The following is a 24242-nucleotide window of genomic DNA, read 5'->3' on the forward strand; positions in this document are numbered from 1 at the left end:
TTATCAAGATCAATCGAATATAGGTCAGTTTCGCGGTTGCGCTTAAAAACAATTTAAAACTACGTAACAGCAGAAATTACGATCGTATCGACACCGATGAGATTAACCACTATATTACGGATAATATTAAACAATTCTGTAATCTGGTAGATATAAATTTCGTTTCCTTTCTCTACTTGTCTGATAAATACCCGTGAACGTAATTTTAGATAAAAATCTTTTTTCCGTCACTGATACCAAAGAAGCATTAACCCTAAAGCGCGTAAGATCTTAGAAGGTTTAAGGTCATCTAAGAGAGAATGCTAAAAATGTATTTTTATTTTGTTCCAACTATTTTTATTTACATAATATTGTGATGCAAGATATTTAAATACTTGTTAGAGAGAAAATAAAATATTGAAAAACGAACATAATGTTATAAAACACGAGGAGAGATATCTACGATTTAACATTAAATAAATATACGTAATAAATTTATATCGATCATAAAAGTTGTTTAAAAAAAGAAAAAAAAAAGGAAAGGAATAAACCTTTCGATATCTAATTTATTCGTTTCACAATCATTGAATAATCAAACATTTTCGATAGATATTTTTGACCATCCTCGAAACATTCTCGTTAACCCTCTTTCCACTTCAAGTACAACAAAGAAAAGAAAATCGGAATATAATAAAAAAAAAAAAAAATTTCTAAAACCATCACCGTGCACGATGACGCTCGAACGAGCGTCGTTCCATTAATTCAACTTTCTATAAGCGGTGGTCGAGGGAGAAAATTTTCCTAGCAAGTTCGTGAACCGTGAAAGTCGGGCCAATTAGTATCGAGGTAAAATTCACCTGTGCGTTTCAAGGGCCGTACGCGTTAGTTTAGAATCCAATCCTGCGCACGAGTGTTGAAAAAACAAAAAGCAATTTAGCCTAGGAATCATCATCAAGGAGGGAATAAAGGAGGGAAAGGTGTCGCCACGGCGCCGCTGCGGACGCCTAGGCGCAGAGGAGAAGGTACGAAGGAGGGTAACCGCAGACAGGAAGTTAGTCCTTCCTTCCTCCGGCCGGGCCAATATCCTGAATTACAATGAGCCGATGCGTTTCCTCGAACCGTCGTCAGAGGCTATTTAAATACAGCCACCGACAGTTTCCATATATCGCCGCGATATTCATGCCTACAGCTATCCCCACGGCAACAGTGTTGCGTGGAAGGAGGCCGAGCGCGAAATTGTCCTCTCTTATCACCGTTCAAACAATGACAAAAGTTCGAGGGAAAAGAGCGATCTCTCGTGGAGCTATCCGACGCGAAAGTCGACTAGCGACAGAGAGCACGAGACGAGCGAAGATTCCCTCGGAGGAATCGCGATGAAAATATGCCGAGGATTGAACAGTTGAGAGACGAGTAAGCGTCGATAGCGATGTAACGTTTAATTGCACGAAAATTGGCCTGGCATACAAGGTCGAAGGAACGAAATAGGCGACCGATAAGATAAATAAAGAAGCACGCGTGTGGTAATTAAACAGGTTCGATTTCGATTGCTTCGATTAGACAGGTGGGGATCAGATAATGATTTTATTTTCTTTTAAGTAAGGGGTAAAGACGTGGAAGCTTCAACTCTCGATACATGTGACGAAGAACTTATTAGTTTACATTGGCTGTCGTGGTAAAGGATGGGATTTCGTGTATGCGGTAAAAATTTACAGCGAATAAATACCGTAACACGATCTGATAAACTTGGAAAATTCGCGAGGATTCGAAAAGGGTTTATTATTATTATTCGTCGATATGTAGGGCGTGTCCGTTTTTCTTTTTTTTCTTAATTGATCGCAACCCCCGTTGCTCGATTAACTCCGCGGTGGTTGCTCAATCGACGGACACTGCTTTCTTCCCTCTCGAAGCGATCGAACGGTCTTCATTTCCTGATTAACCCGCCAACGGTCCGGCGTCTTTCTCTCTTTCTTTCTCTACCTTCTCGAATATATAGAAGAGAGCATAGCCGGAAGTAATCCGTCTTCCTCTGCTCATGGCCGAGGCACTCTCGCGAAAGAAGAGGATAAGAGAGTTAGGGAGACGAAGAAAGAAAGGAAAAGCGAGGGATGGATGGAGAGAAGAACGGAGAGAACGTCCGCTCGAATTCACTTGGAGTGATTTAAAGGCTGGAATTATCCTTTTCTCCCCTTCCTCGAGTATCCTCCTTGCTAACCATTATATCTTCTGTTGCGTGCCTCCCTCGATTCTTTTATATCGTATAATGTGGATCCTCCTTTTTCTCTGTCTTTTTCTCCTCCTCATCGCGTTAAAAGAAAAGAATTCATCTTTTATCACGTGTTTCTGCGTAACCACGTATAGACAGAATAACGAGAGAAAATCGGAAAAAAAAAGAGATTTTCTTTCTTTTTATTTTTTATCGATTTGTATCTGCTTTCGTAATAATCAGAGACTCGATCAATTTCGCATCATTCAATATATATTTATTTCAACTTATCTATACGTGATTGAAGCAGTTTGTGTAATGATAAAACATGCTTTTCCATCGTTTATTGCCACTCCTATCGCGACACGTTTTCATCCAATGGAATATTAATAAGCCGTTACACCGCATTACGCAGCGTCGAATCGGTCGGCTCGCTCAAAACTCAACGAGCTTTTAATTAAACATGGAGATAGGTCGTATTGCTCGATATGTCTTCCAAACGACTAGAATAATCGCGCGGATTATTAACGTCCAACGAACGGAAATCGTGTTTGTCTTTCTTCCTCCCTACATTTCTCCTCTTCCCTTGCCTCATCAATGGTAAAATAAGCAAAGATTCGAATTGTCGTACAAGGTGAATTTATAATCTGTAGTCCTACCGAAGTCCTACCTGTCCCGTGAAAGGTTTCGAAAGTTTTTCCGGGTGCTGCGGGAAGAAGGGGAAATACCGCAAAAGCCAACGAGCCGGCCACCGGTAGCACCGAAAGTAAACTTTAGAGTGCCTGCGGCGGCCAAATATCTCTTTCTCTTCCTTCGGCCCTTTTCAACTTTTCCTCTTTCTTCGATCCTTTTTCTCGAAATAGACAGTCTACTGATAGACAAGATGAAAAGAGATATCGAATCGATGCACCTTTTGAGAGAAGACTTTTCTCTCTGGGCCTGGTAATAGATTCGAAGAAAGGATCCGAGGGAGGAGAAGGTGAAACGGTCGTCTTTTTTCGTCTAAACAAACGTCGATGTTTTTTTCGTATGAGGGAGAAAAAAAAACGGTGCAAAAAACGTCAACGTTTCTGGCTGACGAGATACGGTGGACGCGTTACTTTTTTTTACAAGGGAGTAGGATCGACTTCGTCGACGTCCCCCTCTTTTTACCGTGTCCGAAGAAAACACGTGCATCGAGCTGGCCGTTCGATGATCACTAGTTCCCAAGGAGCTGTGTTTTTTTTCTTCAACGGTCTATTTTTTACTTGTTTTGAAATACGATACATCGCTACGTTTCTATAACGTTCGAAAAATTTTTAAAAATTTCCACACTTTCTACCTTGGTTACGCAGCAGACAAATTTAAGATTGCGGAACCGGTGAAAGTTGAAAAATCGTTTTACCCGGGGGAAAAACTCTTGAGGGCACGTAGAGGTCACTTATTCGCCCCGAATGCGTAAACTGTGACGAAAATGAAGAATGAGAGAAATTTTTCGAAAATCTTAAATCCACTTTCTCCTCCACTGGAGGGCCATGCCTCCGTTTTTCCTTTCATTAGAATCTATAGGGAAAAGAACAGAGAATCCCTCCTGGGACGCATCCTGTAAAGGGTTAAAAATGTTTTCCCTAACTTCCTATCTATTGATGATGACGATGAACCCTATGCTTCTCTTAAAAAAAATCATTTACACTCTTCTCTGAGACTTTCGAAATAACATATTTATCAATTTATTCATGAAATTATATTTTATATAATAACTAATTGGGGAAAAAAAATTTTTTAAAGAGATACAAAGAGTGACGCAAGACAGCGAATCTACAAGGAAGACTATGTCGCGGTAGAGCAAGAACAGCGATACGAGAGATTAATTTCGTTGGGGTTGGGGCAGGTCACAAGATATTATCTTCCTTCGGTGTCACAAGGCAATGGTGGATGAGGAGGGAAGAAGGGAAAGATGAGATAACAGCGAAGAAATTGCAAAATTATTTAAGAAGCCGAAATATCACGGCGCGAGTTTACCGTCACCCAAGTCTCATCGTCGAACGACCTTCGCGGGTTGGCTTGCGTAATATTTTTATCGGTCGAAATTACACATACGTTCACGCATGCATGCACGCACGGTCTCTCTGTCGTGTTCCTCTCTTTCACTCTCACAAGCTACCAAGTATAAGTCGGGGGTACGTATTTTCGGTTGAATATATATGACACACGCTCTATCTTTTTTTTCGGTTCTTTTTTATGATATGTATGCGTATGTGACTTCGATCATGCATATATACACTTACATATCGATAAAATTTCGCGATTTAAATGTAGAAACGATTTAATCGTTTCGAACGAGAAGTTGAATTTGTTGAAATGATCGATCGATCGAAAGATTTATACTTCCTGGTATAAATAATTTCGAAGTATTCTATTTACGATTTGTTAGATAATATCGTTGACAATTGATGAATGTGATGATTAAATTACTGGTATTAACGTATGATTATGTATATTATGCGCGAAGATATTTTCACGATTGAGAGAAAATTTTGTTATGGGAAGTCATAATTTCCAAAAAAAAAAAAAAATACGAAAAAACTAACGATTAAAACGAATAGTTAAATTAATATAAGCATTCGTAACGAAAAAAGTAACGATTCGATTTCGATCGATTATTTGAATATTTTCGAGATAGCACGTAATGGCGGCTGAAAAGGCGCGAAAGTAGAGAAACGAATAGGTTAAAAACAACGTTTAAACTCACGGTATCTTCTCATAAGATTCTTCTTATATGGTTTGGTACCGGGTGGTCTGGATCTAGACCTCGTGCTACCATCTTTTTGATTATTGTCGGAGCACGAATCATCTGAATCCTCGGAACAGGTACGGTCTTCCCTTTCTTGAGAATATTCGGTGGACGTAGTGGCGACGAAGCATCCTCGTAACCTGAGCGCTGCCGCAGCATTTCCATAGTCGTCGATCGGTTCCTTTCGATCCTGATCCTGATCGTTCTCCTCTCTGGAGAACTCCGCGTAATCTCCTACTCGAACGCTCAAGTCCAACGGTTGATCCTCGAGCATCGTTTCTATCTTTGCCAGCTTCGTTTCCTTGCTGCCAGTCTGTCCCCACAAGTTGATCCACAGCTACCACAGCACAGTTGCCATCTTGATCTTCAACGATTTGTACTTGACACTCAGTCTATACAATATAACATTACACTCGCCGGTTTTCTGATGATTCTCGATACGATGTAGCTTTCTATTTTTTTCTTTTTCTTCTTTTTTTTCTTCTTTTTGATTGTTTTTATTCAAATTTCACCTTCACTTGGAAGAATTTCACGCAAAGAGAATCACTAGTTCTATATACGCAATTGATTGCATTCGCTTGAAGTGAATTAGTATTGAACAATCGATACGAGAAAAGAAAATGTCACCGTGCGAGATCTCGAAAATCGATGTTGTCCTGTCCGCCTCGATTTACGCGGGTTATTGTGATAAAAGTTATTTGGAAAAAATTCAATTATTTTTCAATAAAATCCGTCAAGTAGACACGATAACAATGATCGAGTGCAACAACTATAGAAAGAAAAGAAAGGAAAGATATCTTCGTGGGAGGTAGAACTCTTCCGGCAGTGTCTTCGTCCCGTGTGGTACGCGTGACGCACAACGGATATTCTACCGGTAACTTTTCTAATAGCAAACAGCTTTCGATACTAACGAAGTTCACGCGATTTATTCGATGTTTCCGTGTTGATCGGCGTATTTTCAAAATAATCGATCATTCCTTGTATTATTCCCTTCTGTTTGTCGACAACATCGAGAAATATAAATTGCACTTGTCACGAGGAAAACAAAATGACAGCCAAGTCAGGTTACAGACGTTATGTTGTAGCCTGAAATATCACGCTGATTTCTTCGATTGAATCATCCAGAACAAAATCGTTTGCACGTAACAATCGCACTTTGAAAAAAGCTCGTTGGCTTCACTATGAACGTGTCTGTATACATATATATATATATGTGATATAAATACATATATATATATGTGTGTCGTCGTGTCTTGCGAAGGAGCCAACAGGCAGAAAGAGAAAAACGCGAAACAGAATTGCCGAAGCGTATCCACGTTCTCCGCACCGAGGCTACGGTTGCCGGTGGCACACTGACTGACTCGGAACCGGGGTAGCCCGCTAGTCCAGACTCGTTCACTCACTACTCCAGACTCACACTCCAACTCCGAGCGCCGGACTCGCTCTCGCTCGTGTACACCGCACACAGTACTCTCCGGCCGCCAGAGCCAACTGCGTTCGGCACTTTCCGTCGTTCGACTTCGGTTCTTTTCGGTCTCTACACCGCCTCGATCAGAGTCGGCGGCTTCACGTACACGCCGGCACCCACACACAGTCGCGAACCGTCGCTCGAGATGCGCGGATGCGTAGCCTACCGCAATGTTCGAGTTGGTGATGCTCTCCCTCCACTACTTTCTGTTCTTTTCTCTCTTTCCATCTTTCTTCTCCCTCGCCTTTTTTTCTCCTTTTTTACCACCTCTTTACCTCTATCTCGCTCGCTTCGAGTTTTTTCTTTGCCCTTCGAGTAGAGCTTCATATTTCTTTCTTTCTCGTTCTTTGCCTTGTTCTGATGGTTTCGCGAGAGGGAAAGCTATTTTTCCGTCTATTGGGATAGGACACACGAAGCAGTCTGCAAGCGCCGTTCTCATGACATTAACCTTCGATCGTCGACGTTAGAAACAGCGGGCGGTGACGTGAAATATAGGTTGTTTTAACGGGAGTTTTTTTTCAGACTAACTTGACGGATCAAGGAAAGAGAACACGTTTTCTCGATCATTCCTTCGAGAATTCGTTCGCGATTGAAACAACTCTGTTGTCGGGTAAGCGAAACGAGCAAATTGCTACACATGTATATACACGCATTCCAACCAACCGTTTCCCTCTAATCCCTGACATTGTCTTCTTGAGGATGAATTCAACAAGCAACAGCAGGTCTCTGCAGCGTATAGGAAGACTGGGGCGCACAGAAACGAGACTGGAACGATTGCGTATGCATGGTACACACAATAGGTGAACGTGCGTACGAGTTCGTGGCAGAAAGGAACTTCCAATTCGACGTCTCGTTGCAGCCGGTAAACACAGGTGCAACGAAAACGTCGGAAGTGTTTTTGCAACGGGGCATACAGAGTGAACCTTGAGAGTGACCGATTTCGTAATCCCTTCGCGGCTCGCTTCTCTGGCGTGGTTTCCATTGTAATGCAAGTTAAAAAACGATCTTCGAGATCGTGTTTGTTGAGGTTAGGTGAGCTTCGAATTAACACCGTAAATCGTTTCTTATGATCAAATTGCATCTGTTTCCTTTTTCTTGTGATTCTTGTGTTCTTTTTAAAAAATATGAATAAATATTTTTCAATTATTTTTTTTTTCTTTTTTTGAAATCCGTCATACCAGTATTGTTACAGCGTTTCATTTTTCAACGATTTTTAACCTCTTTAATGTTCGTCACATTGCGTAATAGGTATCTATCTACTATTAGAAAGCAAGAGTAACAGAGATATTTTCGTATGAAGTGTGTTTTATTATTAATGTCATAAATATATATGATTTGTATCCAAATAAATGAAATAATTTTAAAATTTTAACTAAAAAATTAAACGTATTGTTAATATTATTATGATAATATTACACGTGTCGATTAAAGTTAACATTCATATCGAAAAGGTTAATTACATCAACATTCCATCGTTGTATGGTTACAATAGCTGTGTTGCGCATAAATCCTTTGCGTTTATCGACACAATACATACATGTGTGCGTTACAATCGATCGAGAAACTAAAATGGCGTTCGATAAATCGCGAATTCGTTTGTTGCAGAGTGAATGTGTGTTCGGGATGTTATCCTGCCAGGACGATTTCAAGATTTCATTCTGGAAACGTAACGAACTGCGGACGAAGGGCTTGTTCATCAGCTAGAGATTCTCGATCCCTTTTCTGATAAACGAAAACGAGGTTGACCTTAATTGCATTTCCTGCCATCGAACCTGCGATTCTATTGTTGCCGAAAAGCGTTTTTCGCAGACTTCACATGCCACGATCAACGATTCCACGGAACAAGGTTATTTCAACGATGAATTCATTCTATGTAAGCGCGGCCGGTAGTCGTCGATGCATTTGCATTGAAAACACCGACTGGTGCAATAAGCTTGGTTTTCCATCAGATTGGAAAGGTTGGTTTCAACCACCGCTGCGGTATACAATTGTGTTTAGTCGGGGCTTACTATGGAGTGTTTTCACCTTTACGATTTTATATCGGTTTTATACACCGAGTTTTCTAAGAATCGATTTTCAATGTCGATTGTCAAATCGAGAGCACGTTCTCTTTGAAAGAATCTGCGAATTCTAGGAATCCATTTTTTTAAAAGCTATACGTATTTAAAATTTGGTTATATTCTCGGCGTATTGTTCGACTTAAATTAGGTTAGGTTAGATCAGATTAGATTATTGTTGTATTGGCATTCTGCAAAGAACTGGATAAGAGAAAAAGAGAGAGAATTTGTTTTCACGATGATGAATAATCGAAATGATAATCGAAAAATTGTGAATATTTATTATCACCTCTGTCGTCAAAATAGCATCTGTGATGATATCATTACAAATGATATCATTAATAAAAACGATTTGAGTTTTTTTTTTTTTGACTTTTATTATATTTTCTGATCACATTTGAATCGATGATTGACAATTAAAGACGAAACATCGATTAATTTTTTTTTAGGTTAGGTTACTTTTAACGTATTCCTCAAAATCGTTACACCTAGTCTTTATTAATCGAATTATTTTCAGAAAATACAAACAAAGTTGAAAAATAATAGTATTTCAAAATAAAGATTAACCAAATCATCGATCGAGGCTCGAATAATAACCGTCTCCGAAGTTTTATCGTCGTTTGCACAGCTACGTTCATGCGTCAGGGACCGTTCTATAAAAATTGAGGGAAGAAATTTCGAAACTAATCCAGGAATCCTCGATGCTTGACTTTCATCAAACTTTAAATTTGAATTCCATAGAGATGAGAGAGAAAGAGAAAGAGAGAGAAAGAAAGATCTCAAAGTTCAAAGATTATTCAGCGTAGGCAGGAGTGATTTATCGGCCCCGAATTTGCTAGGGAGGACGGAACATCTGCGTTAAAGGGTTGGAAACGTCGCATGCGCGCGCGTAGAAACCACGCTATCCTCGATTTGTCGACCCTCGCCGCGATGTGGAGAGTCACCGCGAGCCGAGAGTTATTTTCGCGCAAAAACGGCCGACAAGTGCCGGCCTGGGAGAGAAAACCTCGTAACTCTCGCCGATCTCGGAACGGGACGACGCCCAATCCAGGAAAAGTACGATTTCTAATCCATCACCGTACAGCTTCACGGCTTCTACGTCCTGTGTTTCCTCGACGCGACGCGACGGGACGTCACTTTGTGCCCCTCTGTGACAACCGCTCTATTTCCGATTCGACTATCCTCGCGAATTGCATTCTACCCGTCTCCCATTGGTTATTCGTGTCACTGTATTCCATCATGAGCGATATAGAGAATAGAGGACAAATTCGAATCTTTATTTTTTTCCCTTAAATATAGGTTATCTTGTTTAGGTTAGGTTATCTTGCATGTGGTACAATGGGCTTAAAATAATTTGATTTTTTAAGAGATGAATTTATTGAAGCTAGATACCGTTTTTTTTAATTATTTTTTTATCGTTCAATTGCATATGTTAGTATTTGCCTATTATATATTAATTTTCTTTTTCGTATCTTTTGGAAATATCTTTGAATTAACAACAGTTAACAGTTAATCGACAAAATACGTTAAATAAAAATTACTTAATTGGGAGATTGTGCACAAATATGATGCGCGAATGTGTTTTTGAATTCTATAAATTTCTAATTTGATATTTTTCCTTTTACAATAATTCTTACAACAATTCAAGATTTTTTCTAAGTAACTTAATAATTCTTATCTCGTCTCTTCACACGTTGTATAGAACCAAATCCACCACGCATCACATGCGATACACAATACAGTGTACTATTAAATTTTTCCATCTTCGATAAAGAAATCGAAAAAAAAAAAAAGATTTCTTTCGAGGAAAAGTTGGCCATACATTATCCTCTCTCTTTCTGCGCAACAATTAACTTCTTAACGTGCAAGTTTCTAATCAAGACGGTATATCACGATATATACCTATCTAACACTCGTGTATCATCACTTTCGTTTTCGCGGTCCGCGTATCCCTGTCGATTTTGTTTTCGTTCCACGGCACAATTTTCCACCAGAGATCGTGTGTGTCGCGTTCTCTTTCCTCCGCTTTCTACCAGAGTGAGATCCATCAGCCTTTCGACGCCATCGATCATTCGATCCCCGCGTTTTTCGCTCGCGAAACACACCGGCTTTTCTCATCCCAATGGTCGATCCCAATGGTCGAATATCGGTCGGATGCCGTCTACGGGGGAGGGGAGAGGGGAAAGGAAGGAAACAAGAGAAAAGGACGAGGCCGGACAAGTCGAAAGGAGGGAAACGACGAAAGAGAAATTTCCTTTTTTGCAGGGCAAGAGAAGCGACGTTTCCTGTCCAAGCGACAGCGAAGAAAGTGTATCTAGGCCTTTTTCCAACCGCGTGTTTCCCTGCAATTAGAATATTTACCCTACCGCTTCCAACTAGGCGACATCACGTTTTCTACTGACACGAATTCCAGTCTTATTTCTTTATATATTGCTTTTCCTTATTTCTGCGTGTTCTTCGATTTTTAAGTAAAGATCCGTCCGTTCTTTTGTGAATATTACGCAGAAGATGATGAAAACTTTTTGTGTACGTTTCGAAATGGAATATTTTAATCGAGGAGGAGGACTGTTCGTCAAAATTTTATCAATGAAGTAATATCCTCCGTTATAATTTTTTAAGATCGATATATCGTCGATTTATTATATATTTTTGAAATTATAAGTTTGTAAAGATATTGACGATTCGTCAGACTATTTTATTTTACTTTCAAGTCTTATCGTTATAAAGAAGTGGAATTTAAATAGAAATTTGCATCTTTAAACGTACATTTTTGTGCATTAAAATTTTCAATGCATTGAACATCCACATCCAATTTCACAGGATAGTCGCAGATTATTTTATCAGAATGATACCTATTAATCTATTAATGACACACATGTCGGATCTTTATTTATCGGGACGAGGCATCGCAAAAAAACTAAACGATGAGAAATGAGAAGGCACAGAAAGCGAAATGAGCGAATCTCTCTAAAATTTCAACCCGACTTTCGTTTGACGTTCGCGAGACTGCGGCGATTTTAATTTCTTGTTATCCCCCCAGCGTGGAGGTGAAAGAGACGAGGAAGAGGTATTAGCCGGCGATTCAGGCCGAGACTAACGCGCACTTTTCCTCGACAGCTACGTTTCTCTCGTTGGCGCTTCGACGCGGATGATTTCTTCGTCCGCCACGCGTTTCTTCCTCCATCATACTTACTCGTGGGGCAATGATTGGACGACGAAATTCGCCGATTCATCCGCGGTAAAATTATTATGCATCCATATATATATATATATGTGTAGCTTTTTCATTCGCTCGACTACCTATTAATTAATTGGAAATTAATTACGTCAAAGCACTTTCGTTACTTTCGTTGCCTGTTTAAATTCAGAAAGAAGAACCGTCGCAATTTAAAACTGTTTCTTTGGAGATTCAACATCTCTTGAAATCCATTTTCAAAATCAGGCTTCCCAAAGGGAATTACTTTACAGGGGCAATGTTCCGTACGTAATTTTACCACGACGAATCCGCGAATTTTGCCTCCATTCTGTGGCAAGGGAAACGATGACTCGACTAACCCCGTCGAAACGAGTATACACGTTTGGTTTGACGGGAAGCCGTGGTCGTGTCGTTTCGACTCGATTAGAATCGAGAGGAGTAGCGGAGAGAAGGTGGCCGGTTCCGCGACCGGTTGCCATGCCGAACGAGCCTGCTCCAAGTGCCAGAAACCGTGAAGGAGGCCTCTCGTGATCGGGACTTTCCAAGGACACGAGGGTGCGTCGATTCGTGGTGCGTGTGTGCCGGTTACGTTTTCCTTTTCACGGCGAAAATCACACGCGCTTGCCGAGAGAAAGAAAAATCCGCGGCGCTGTGCCAGCGAAATCGGCCGCCACGTTCCATATAACGCACGCACGCACGCACACACGTACACACACCGGCTATTACGCCAATTTCCCTGTCGCGAGTTTTTTCTCTTTCTCTCCCTTCCAGACAGAGTCCCAGCTTTCTTTATTTTCTTTATTATTGGAAATAATGAGCCGGCCGGCGTTACAATAATTAAAAAAAAAGTAGCGACAAGGATCATTTTGGAAAAAAATGAATCGAGGAAATTAGTTTCTGCGTCGCGAATAGAGCCGTGATTTGCACAAATTTTTTTCCTTGTTACGACAAGTGCGTCTACCATGATTCATTCGTTAATTACAGATAATACACTTTCGGAAAAAGCGAAGAATCTCCAACGATCAAAAGGTATCGACGAGGTATAATCGAAATATTCCTTCTTTTTTCTACCATTGCACGGGCGAAGAAACGAGCTTACAAATAGCTCAATCTCGGTTTAAGGAACACGAAAAGCAGAAAAAGGGAGGAGGAAGAAAGAGGAAGAGGAGAAGAGGAGGAGTAGGGGGAGCGGCATTAGGAGGAGGAAACGGAGGGCAGACGAGGAGGACTCGCACGAAGACGGAGAAGAAGAAGAAGAATCCCCCTTGGCTCACGTCCGCGAGAACCGGAAAGATTCCCTCGATCCGCTACGAACGGCTTCCAAGGTCCGCACTGTATTCGAACGAGCGCGAACACACGTTCACGGTTGTGCACACACTCTCGACACGGGTGCGCTGCACGCACATACGTGCACGCATGCATACAGAGACGCGCGTGCGTGGTTGCGGGGAGAGGAAGAGGGAAAAGGACGGAGAGGTTAGGAATAACGTGGAGTGGCGGAGCACTCACGCACTCGCGCCCTCTCACACGCGTGCTTTAGACGCACGTCCGGCCAAACGAGCCGCGAGGTTATTGTTTAAAGCGTTCCCCTTTATTGTGTCTACAATGTGCTCGGTCACACGCGGCCGGAACAGCCAGCCGCCACGCTGCGGCGGCCCTCTTCGGCGCGTTAAACGATCCTTTATTTTTTCCTCTCCTCTCCTCTTTTATTTTATTATTATTCCATTCGGTTGCTGCACCTCGCGCTCTCCTGGCCGTTGCCCGCCTTCCTTCCAAACGATCATCCTTTTAATCCATCCCAACTCGTCCCATTGTTCGCTCTTGCATACGTATATATATATATATATATAACGCATCGTTACAAACCATTCCATCACGTTTGCTTCTCTTCGATTATAAGAAAAATCGTCCAATAAGGAGTTACGAGCCATTATTCGATATACGCGGAATCCTCTTCCTTCGGGCTCGATCGTTCTCACGGGATCCGATTTTCCCAGTGTCGCTGTTGATCGAGCAAGAAGATCGCGATCGAACAACGAACGTCAACGCGGAGAGCATAAGTCATTCGCGCGGCATTTACGCTTGGGAATAATTCGTCGGCGCGGCTCGCCGGGGCCGTAAACGTTTTATCGAGGCCGCATCTCACGAGGTAGGCGCGCACCTGCGCGCTCCGAACCAGACGACGAAGGCACGAGGACGAAGAGGAGGACGAAGCCGGCGGAGGAGTTCCTGCTTACCGTGTGAGAGGGAGGGAGAGAGAGAGAGAGAGGTTTCCAACGGTGTGGATACTGAGGCAGGTCCGGGGCACTCGATTATCGCCACGAAACACTCGTTTATTGCGTCTGACAAAGTTGATCAGGGGAGAGGCTTGGCACTGTTCCACCCAAAGTACCGACTCTCTCTCTCTTTCTATCGTGGTGCAGAAGGGTGCCGCTTCTTGGCAGGAAGTCGAATCGTATTTAATTTACCATACGCTTCTCGTTGCCCGCAAATTCTTCCCTAGCCTATTTATACGTTCGCGCTTATATTTAACTCGCCACGTATAGGGAATTATTTTCCCTCTCGAGGGGAGGGGGAAAAATTGGAAGAAGAGACGACGGTATCCGGTTTATCGGCGATTAAGAACAGGTCGCGAACTCTCTTTCTCTGTTTCAGATAGAGAGAGAGAGGAGGAGGAGGGAAGGAAAGGTTGCCAACTGGCAGGCCTCCATTCTTCCTAGTGGCACGGAAACGCTCGAACCGTGGCTTCGCTTCGTTCCCCCAAGGATTTCCCTCGAGAGTGGCAATTTTCTGGCGCGAAACCCTTACTTCCTTTATCGTCCGACGTTTCGTCGATCCACGGCCACCGTGGAAAAGACAAATCGTTCCTCCCAACGACTGCCCTTCGAAAACGTTACAAATCACCGGTGCTCGAGGCGCGAGGGGGAGGAAGAGGAGGAGCGGTTAACCCTATCCTACGAGCGATAAATCGTCCCCGCGGATACGTGGAAATAACGTTGGAAAAACGGCTGTGCTCGAGGAATCCTGGAGGCGCCCGAACGATCGTCGCGTCGTATCTCTCTTTCTCTCAAAAATGAAGGAAGAAAAAGAGAGAGAGAGACACGAACGCGCTCGTCCACTAGGAGAAAACGCGAGCGTAGAGTCGCGTGCATGCATGCGCGAGGCTAGCGGCCGGTTAGCATGTGCGCGTCTCGGGTTGGAAAGGGGAAGTCGTGGAGGATCGAGAGAACGAGCTGAAAAGAGGAGAGAAGGAGAAGGAGGAGGAGGAGGAGGAGGAGAGGAGCAGCACCAGCAGCAGCACCACCACCATCATCATCAGTGGAGGAGCGAGGAGGGTAAGGTGGCGGCGGGTAGGAGGGCTAGAAAAGAGGCGAGCGGGAGGACGGACAAACGGACGGACTCGAGAGGTGCAGCGAACTCTCCCAAGGCCTGCGTACCCCCACCGAGCGTGCAACTGCAACTGCAACTCTCGCGGACCGAGCCGAGAAGGAGCACGAGAGCCGACGGAGCCGTTTGCCTGCACGTCCACAAACACACGTGCGACACACAACTCTCCTTCTCTCTCTCCCTTTCTCTCTCTTTCGAGTAAAGACCGGTCTACACCGACAGACATTATCTGCGCGACTGTCCGCGACGATTGGGTAATGTCGCGGACTAGGGTGGCTGTCCCAATAACCCAATAATGCTGTTTCATTTTGTTTTAGGGGAAATGAAACATTGCGTCGAGTTAAAAACAGAGTCCTGTCCATCATGCACGTCGCGTTTCGGAAAATTAAAGGGGCCACTTGGAAAAAACATACCTCGAACAAAGGCAAATCCTTTTGTACTCCATTCAATGGGATATACGCGTATCGTATTACCTGCTAAGCCGTCGTCGCGAGCGAACAAACGAAATAATGGTGCGCGAAAAAGAGAAGCGAAATTGATACATATATATATATATACACATGCCAGTTTCCATTGACACCGAGCCCCTCCTCGATCGTCCGTCGGCGTGGACCGGCCTTAAGAGAGGACCGACACACGACTCTGTGTGTAAGCGACCAAGGAAACAACCGGACAAGAGGGAGACGGACGGAGGACGAAGAGGAATGGACGGCTAGATCGTGCGCGAGAGAAGCAGCTACCGAGAACACCGACACCTTCCGCGAGTCTTATTTTTCACATCCTGCCTCACCGGCGACCTATTTTTAAGCCGATGCCCCCCCTCTCGAGTCCGCGGGGAAAAAAACCCTTGGGAAAACGGACCGGACGGGGAACACCGCTCTCCTCAACCCTACCGGATCTTTCGAACGCGTATAGGTTTCTTCTCCGCTATCTCTTCCCCTCCTGGCTCCTCGTTCGCTTAGTTAGCCGGTTATCGTCCGCTGAAATGATCCTCAGGAATTCGCCACTCCCTACTACTCCCCGTGTTTCCGTTTTTGCAGAGTGACGGAACGATGATACGAGTGATGACGGGGGATGCGAAACGATTTTTATTAGAATGGCGAGTAGGACAAAATGGAATCGTAATGTACGTCGTTTGTTTTTAGGTGTGTGTGTGTACGTATATATATACACACGATGAAGAGAGTTTGAGAAATGATTCTTGGAACTGGTCGTGGATCTTTGTTGAAAGTTGAAGATAATCTGATCAACAGCTTGAAACAATATTGCTTTGAACGAACGCGTTTAACCGAGTATAATTAAAATTATTAAAGAGGATATATATATATTGGAAAAATGTCTTGCGATTTTCAAAGTTAGTTTTCATTAGAAACTTTATTGCGCTCTATTAAATTAATATTAATAAGTACGGATATTTTATACACCTCTTTTATTATCTTATTTATAAACGATTAGAGGTTTGAAGTGAAATTAAACAGCATTGTGCATCTCATGATGGAGAACGTTCTGAAACGCTTCTCCTCGAAACTTTCACTATTCTATCTTTTCAAAACTGACTTCGGCTCATTTGCAGGCTATTCCAGAAGATAGATTTAAACAACTACATTTTCGTTCTTTTTTTTTTCTTTCAGCCGATCTGAATCTGTCCTTCTCGAACAACAACGACGCCACGTTTCAACGCCACGATTCAATTAAATCGCGAGGGGTTAAGAGCCACAACCGGTAACCGGGGAGTCGGTGACTCCTAGGTATCCTTGAAATCGTATCTCCTGCTACATCCTCGCCGCGTTTGCATGCCTGCTCAACCATTGACGTCACAACAGAGTGCAACGGCGCGGCGAGGCCCGACGAACGTCCGACGAATTTCAATCTCTCCCGGAACGATTTCGAACACGTCGCGCATTTCCAAGCGGATAGCAACGCGACGAGAGGAAGAGTGGAAAACAGCCGGTGGGCCCAGGCGAGGGGGTTGAGGGAGGGGAGCAGGTCCTCCCCCTCCCTCCTCTCTTTTTCGTTCGAGCAAAAATACGCTTCATTTGTGTCACGGCACGCTGCGTCATCCGAGCGCGGTTAAAAGTGACTCAGGTTTTATTTCCTGCTTCGAGTTCTAGTTACTACGCTCCCGGCTAGTCGGCGGATAGCGCGAATCGATAACACTTATCCTCTGCACGGGTCGAAACAAACCCGAGGAACGTTCAACCGGTCGACGAGATTGCAATACGCGCGCTCGAGTTGTGGGTCGATCGCTAATCGCACAACGATCCCTCCTTTCTCCTCCACGAGTGGGAGTGGGGCATGGTTAATTTTTTGGCAGAAATCGAGCATAATTTTCGATGTAATCTTCGAGATCGAGAGATTGGAGAAATTGGAATTTGATCGATCGATTTTGGAAATTTTTCTTTTTTCTTGTAAAGTATATCTGTTTGGTATAGAGAAACTGATTTGTATCTACGCACGGTAGGATACAGAAGATTTGGACAAGGTTAACTCTGTATGTATAGTAAATATATCTGCAACTTTATTATTTGTTTTTGACACTGATCTCTATGTATTTTAAGAATTACGATATCAAAGTGTCAAAATATGTGGAGAGATAAATCACGTTTATTTTTATTGCTACTTTATCATAAACATAAGGATTTTGACACTGAGGATGTATATTTTTCCATCGTGTCGCGGAAAATACTTATATTTTAAAGTAGTAATTGGTTACGAGAGGTTTCAAGAGAGGAAAATTATTGAATTCAATTCGTATGACCATGCACCATATAAAATATTGCGAGTTCTACCGTTAAGGGAACGATCTGGTATCGTAATCTAAAAAGAGACGACTGTTTGTCTGTTTTTCGAGGTTGAAATCAAGAGGAAAATCCACGAAGCAATATTCTCGCGGCATTTCGAGCTACAAAGTATTATCGCCTCGATCCGCGACGATGTTTGTTCGTCGATGTTTCCCTCGTTCGTTGAAAAACTGTGGCGATAAAGTTGTGCCGGTAATTCGAAGATAAACATCGCGACGAGAGTCGAGCTTACGTAATAAAAACTGTTTGTTTATTGATCGCATTTTTTTTTTTTTTTTAAAAATACGAGATCGAGATCCTCTGAACCTCCGAAAACTCCGATGAAAGTAAAATTCATTCGTATCGTTCGTCGTGGATTTATTTTTTAGGCTTGTAGATTGTCATTACATGAGAAAACAAAGTCGAGGGAACGCTCTTAAAATCTTTCGATTTAAATTTCGCGCGAAAAAAAGAAGGAATTTTTAATCAATATATTTACGAATGACGTAAATTAATATATCACTGCACGAATAATTAAATATTCGCCATTGCTGTTCATCGATCAATCGATCGAAAATATGTCGACATGAATTATCGAGAGTCTTGGAGACTCGAGGAATCGAACTCGAGTAAAATTACTCACGGAGTCAAATCAACTTTTATTTTTCCAATTATATAAGAATATAATTTTACATATTACCACACGTTTAAAATATATCTTAATTTCAGGTTACCGATTCTACGTGCAAACAACACTCGTTTCAAGGAAAAAAACTCTCTTTACGTCAAGCATCGGGAAAAAAGTATTCCAAACAAGTGCATCGTGAAACGAGGCGAGCAGTGTTCGCCATGATCGGTCCAAAGTGGCACACGGCGCATTTGACGGGCCGATCTTGACGTGGAAATAAGCAGACAGCTATTCAAACGTGGCGCAAATCGAAAGTGATTCGATCGAGATCGCCGACTACCGTATGCATAGACGCATCTACGCGCACATCCAAACGCGTGTACGCACGCGAGCCTGTTTAAGGAGATAGTGGCAAGCGTGCAGGTAGGCGCTCGCACGAGACGACGTTTCGGGTCGGGAAACGAATCGCTCGCGCGCGTGATCCTCCGTTTCCATTAGTGCACGCACGTGCAACGCTCGCTACGTGTTGTTACTTACGTACGTGTGCGGGCAAGCGAGCGAGCGAGCAGTTCGTTCGCCACGCTAGCCCTGGCCTAGATAAGCTACTTGGCTTTGCATCGTTGCATCGCTTTAAGCCCGACTCACGCGCCACCGATCTATCGCCGTCCTTTTCCCGCCACTCGTTGCACGCGTCCATGCTTCTCCCTCCGGCGTTATCTCCAACGTATTAACACGAGGTAATAATATACATTTTTTTCGCCCAAAATTCCCTCCGAGTTTGTTGACAGTTGATCGTGGCGCGTCAATTCGCGCTATATTTATATATTCTCTTATCCATTGTGATCTTCATGATTCTTTTTTTCAGAGGTGTTAGGATAGTTATCGAATATCTTTATTTTTAAGCTGATGTCTGTGGCTTATTATAACTCATCATTATCGCGCCTTGATGTTAATTTGGCACGACGAGTGAAATTAGCCGAAAGATTAATCCAGGGGGGTTTAAATTTAAATTCGAAAGAAACGATGGGAAAAGCAAATTGCTGGAAATGAAATGTTTGGATTAATTTTATTACGATCGGTTTTAATTTAGAGAAAAATTTTCAAATTTACTGCGCGCTAAAACTTCAAACAAATTGTTATCTTAACTGACCGATGTTGTATTATCGATTCTTTTAATTTTCTATTCTTTCGCTCTTTGGAAATCGTTTGGAAAAATACATTGTTTCAACGTGATCAAAGCGCACTTGCTAATTTCCGTGACTGGCTCTCGTGACACCGTTTTCCTCGGTGTTATCGTCTGTATAGTTACGACAGAAATCGATATTCTGTAAATTACATTGCTTCTCCTTTTTTTCTTTCTCCCTGTTTCTTTTTTTCTTTTCTTTTCTTTTTTTTTTTGGTAGAAAAACCTGGATACAGACAAATTCTATTAGAATTGAAGTTAATTCGAAATTTAAATTTGAATTTCATGCGAATTTAAACGTACTCGATGAAATGTATTCATTATCTTTTCGCATATTTCTAAAATTTAAAAACGTATAAAAAAAATATTTCCAAAGAAATAAAGGTCGAATTTATTCGATCCAATTTCATCTGACTCGTACAATTACACAGATATATATATATATATACATTCAGCGATGGTTCGAGAAAGGAAGTATCTTTTTTTAGCCGAAGTAGGTATATACCATCATTGGATATCGAGGATTGATCTCGTTAGAAAGAAGAAATTAAACGATGTAAATGAGCAAGAAGGGGAAACGAAAGGAAGTAAAAAAAAAAAAAAGAAATCTCGGTCGATGTAGCTTCAAGGGGATTCCACAGTGAGAAGTTGGCTTAAGGTCGCGTGAATCCGCACACCGCAACAGCGGACAGTGAAACTATGCCGTTTTTTCTCCGGCTCTTTCCTTTTCTTCGAGCGACCAGCCGAGAGAGACCGATTCGCCTTTCCCTCGCAGGCGAATCTACCAGTGGAAGACCACTTTTCCCGTGGATACGGCTACGAAATCGACACTTTTCGCCAAGAGATCCACGAAACTGGATGCCAAGTTACGTTACGAGACCCGATTCGACCGAAAATCAACTCCCGTTCGCGTGATTTGTCGTCATTACACAGATTTAGATGCATCAGATCAACGCTTTCTTTTTTTTTCAAATCCGTGCCTACTTTTTAAGAGAATCTCCGATATATATATATATTCAAATTTCGAATCAATCAACTTTCTCCGGAAAAAATTCTTTCAACAACGTCCCTTTCTTCGATGAGAATACATTTCTCGGATAAGTTTTCTCGTTGACCGATTTCGCAAGAAAATATCCATTGGCTCGTTGTATCGAGCTGGTGGAAGACGAATGGGTGGATAGGCGGTGGCACGCGTTGACGCTTGTAACCATCATCGGCAGACGTATTATACCGTAACCTCGATTCGAATGAAAACGGTGTTACGCCATTTTCCCTGTCAGTGAAATGCGATCTATTTTCGCGGAATATCGGTGGTGGCACGATAAGCTCGAGCGATTCGCGCCTCTCTTTTCCAAACGGCGCGTTAAAAGCATCGAGGATCGAGCATCTTCGTATTTTTTTTTCTCCCCCCAAATGAAGGAACAACCGGAAAATGGACGCCGTTGACGCAACACGCCGAAAATCAGGTCGAATCGACACGACGAGAGTGCACACGAAGGCTTTACAATCGTTGCGCGATAATATTGGAATTAAACGCGATTATCCTCCACGAATCGCGAACGTTACGGGAAATATTACGCGGTCACCGTGCGCGGTACACGCACACACGACGCGATGCCGGTATCCGTGTGAGATGGTCATTCGACTGTCGGTGGTTATACACTTGTGACGCGAATTCCGAGGGAAAAATCGATTGCGAAACGCGCGCATCGCACCGCTGTGTCTAATATCGCTGACATCGAGCACGGATTCTCTAGCATCGACCGTCGATCTTAATTTAAAACGTGACGAAACATTTGCATAATCCTCCCTGCTCGGCCCACGAGAGGCGCGTGTTACTACGAAAAAACGTCATTGCCGGCCGGTTACATCAAACCGTGTACACATTCGCGTTGCGAGCATCATTATTCAATTTCCACGAACGTAATCTGCCTTCGTGGCGAATCCCCACAACGCGAGCCGTGATTCATCATCGCGCATCGAGAACTCTCCTCGGTATCGGAGAAACAATGCGATAAAAGGCAGGCGAAGAGGGGAGGAAATAAGAAGAAGAAAACAAAAGAGGAAAGATACGAACGCGAAAGATCGAACGCGTAGGAAATCGTGGAAAGTTGGACGAGGCTCGGTCGGTTTTGGCGGGATAGAACGCGAGGCGAGGCGGGTGCGCGTGCGCCTATACCGTGCGGTGCATCCGAGGCGCGCATGCGCCGCTCGGCCGATGCACGTGGTAAGTACAAGTATGTCAAGGCGCGACCTGAATTTTCCTACTCTCAGTGCCCCCTACCGTACTCCGTGCCTCTCCCCTCGCGCTCGCGCGCCGCCACTGTTGCTCCACGCTTACTCGATGCCTGCCTCCTCCCACCCCTCCGCCACTCCCCTCGCTCGGCGACCATGCGGTGCGCGCGTTGCATCTACCTGCGCGCTCGAGAATCCCGGTGACCACCACACGCACGTGCGTGTCCTGAGACGGCCAAACGGCCAACGTTCCTATGCACGCGCGACGGTACATGACTTTTCATCGATGCGTCCGGACCTTCTTCGTTCTTCCCCCACTCTCCTCCTCCTTCCCCTTCCCTCGAGCAAACCTGCTGCGGCTCGACCCGTAGTGCGTGCGCCTCCTTTTCTGGAAGGATCGCTATTCCTTGATCCTCGACGATCTTCCATTTCTTTCGTCGATCCTCCTTTTCTCCGTTGGAATGGACGTTTTTTAATAGCGAGGTAATTGTGTGACGGGATATATGTATATATATATATATATATAAAGGATATCGCGAAAACGGGAAACAGGTTCTAGCGGATGCGGATCGAGGAATTTTTGGTTTTAACCGAGAAACTTTTTCTTCTTGATTCTGAGATTAAACTGGCTATTGCCTGGCAACTCGTAAATCCAAGCTTACTTTAATTTTCGTGTAATTATTATTTTTTTAGCGATCGAGAAATCGATCCATCTGATTCTAATTCAAGATGTATGTACTACTCGCCATCCCTATTTACAAATCGAACGCTCGAGGCCGATCTCCGATATCCTATTTGAGATCTCGTTCCTATTCTCGGCAGGCCGAGTTTTCCTCGTCAATTTGTCACGGAAAAGGAAAGCGTTACGGTATATCTAGCCGATCGATCGATCGTTCGATGTCGTCGTCGTCATCAAAGCGGAGGGGTCCCCTAGAAAGCTGCTCTCCCGCGACTTCGAAGGGATCCCAATCGGTGTTGCTCTTTTCCCTCTCGAGAGAGCACGCGTCCTCTTTTCTCGCTCGTTTAAACTTCGATAAACTTCGTCGAAGTGAACGAGAGACACAATTATTGCTCAAATTCACTCGAAACCTCCGCCTGATTTCTTTTATCCTTATTCATTATTTTCATTTCTTTTTTATTTTCTTTCGCAATCCAATCTTTCTCATTTCTTTCCTTTATATATCCTCTTTCGTAGGAAATCGTCGTATGTTATAATTTGTCTCGGAGAAGTGGAACGGTGGGCAGCTGGCGACGATCGTCGAGATTTCGAGAACGGAATCGGGCATTATGTGTGTTTCGCGATCGAAAACGAATCTGGCGGCGGCCACGGAATTACGTAATCGGAATTCTTCGTGCATTTCACGGCGCCCGAGTCTTACCAAGCTTTCAGGCCACGCGCGATTAAACCTGTAACCTGTTCGTTGGTGGCCTCTGTTGCGTGGCCACCGCTCGAGCACGAAAATTCGACACGTTGCATTGGGTAATCGCTATCGTTTCGGGAGCATCGGGATTAAAGATTATTGCGCGTGTCGTGACACCGTACACATACAATATAATACAATATATCGTATTAAATAATGATCGACGAAATTATTTTCTTTATATATCTTTTTCTCAGAAGTGTAATACAGAATTTTTAAATTTTGCTGCAACGACAGATCTTCATATTTTCTTTCTCCCAAAATAAATTAAACCTGACGAACGATGGCGTCTTACTATTGAAGATTTTACGTTTCAACATCCACGATTTATTTCATCAATACCTTGTACACTGTATCAAAAACATCCTATCCAATACTTAAATCTCTTTTTCTCGCTTTTGCACGTTGCGAAATCATTTCCCTCCGAGTCCTCCCAATTTCAACTCCTGTTACACATGAAATAAAGAAAGGTAACAAGAAAGATGAAAAAAGAAGAGAGAGAGAGAGACACGAAAGACGTATACAGGTATAGTTGGCCGATGCAGATGCAAGATCGCTTGTTTTGCGCGCGGACACGCGGTTGACGTTTTTACGAGCGCTTGACGCTTTTACGATCGCAGCCGGTGCAACGAACGATTAGGAGTCGATCGAACGACGCTTCCTTCGACGGAATTCGACAAACAGCAACATACCTGAGATATGCACGATCGTTTACGCGTGAGCCATAAACGAAGTAAGCCGTGACCGATCATTTTCGAGGATCGGGTTCGAAAAGAAAGGAAGAAGAGGAGAGTTTCGCGATCCGGTTCGCTTCGAATATTAGATCTTATAAACACGTACGCGGTATCGCTTTAAGAGGGCAGTTTTAAGAAAATTTAAAATAACCTTAAACTTTACGGCCGCGAGAAGAATTAAAGGAACGCGTAATACGC

The 24242-nt window shown here is 43.2% G+C and overlaps 1 protein-coding gene and 1 long non-coding RNA gene across 6 annotated transcripts in view; one reads left to right on the forward strand and one right to left on the reverse strand.

Annotated features, from left to right (window-relative positions):
- The window catches only part of LOC107997067 (ecdysone-induced protein 74EF), a 153411-nt gene that overhangs the window by 46133 nt on the left and 83036 nt on the right, over positions 1–24242 (reverse strand). For 2 of the 5 annotated variants that reach the window (XM_062072268.1, XM_017055433.3), the window contains exon 1: positions 4914–6546. The exons of the other annotated variants lie outside the window; for them this stretch is intronic. In XM_062072268.1, coding sequence (XP_061928252.1) covers positions 4914–5229 — 316 coding nt within the window. In that variant the 5' untranslated portion in view covers positions 5230–6546. Of the gene's footprint in view, positions 1–4913; positions 6547–24242 lie in introns of those variants that run through there. 5 annotated transcript variants of the gene reach the window in all.
- Positions 6564–23591, forward strand: LOC107997069 (uncharacterized). Its single transcript, XR_003697504.2, has 5 exons — positions 6564–7455; positions 8029–8269; positions 12661–12716; positions 12799–13001; positions 16695–23591. It is a non-coding gene; the product is annotated as an uncharacterized LOC107997069 (long non-coding RNA).

This window comes from Apis cerana, linkage group LG3 (assembly GCF_029169275.1).
Source record: "Apis cerana isolate GH-2021 linkage group LG3, AcerK_1.0, whole genome shotgun sequence".
Lineage (NCBI taxonomy): Eukaryota > Metazoa > Arthropoda > Insecta > Hymenoptera > Apidae > Apis > Apis cerana.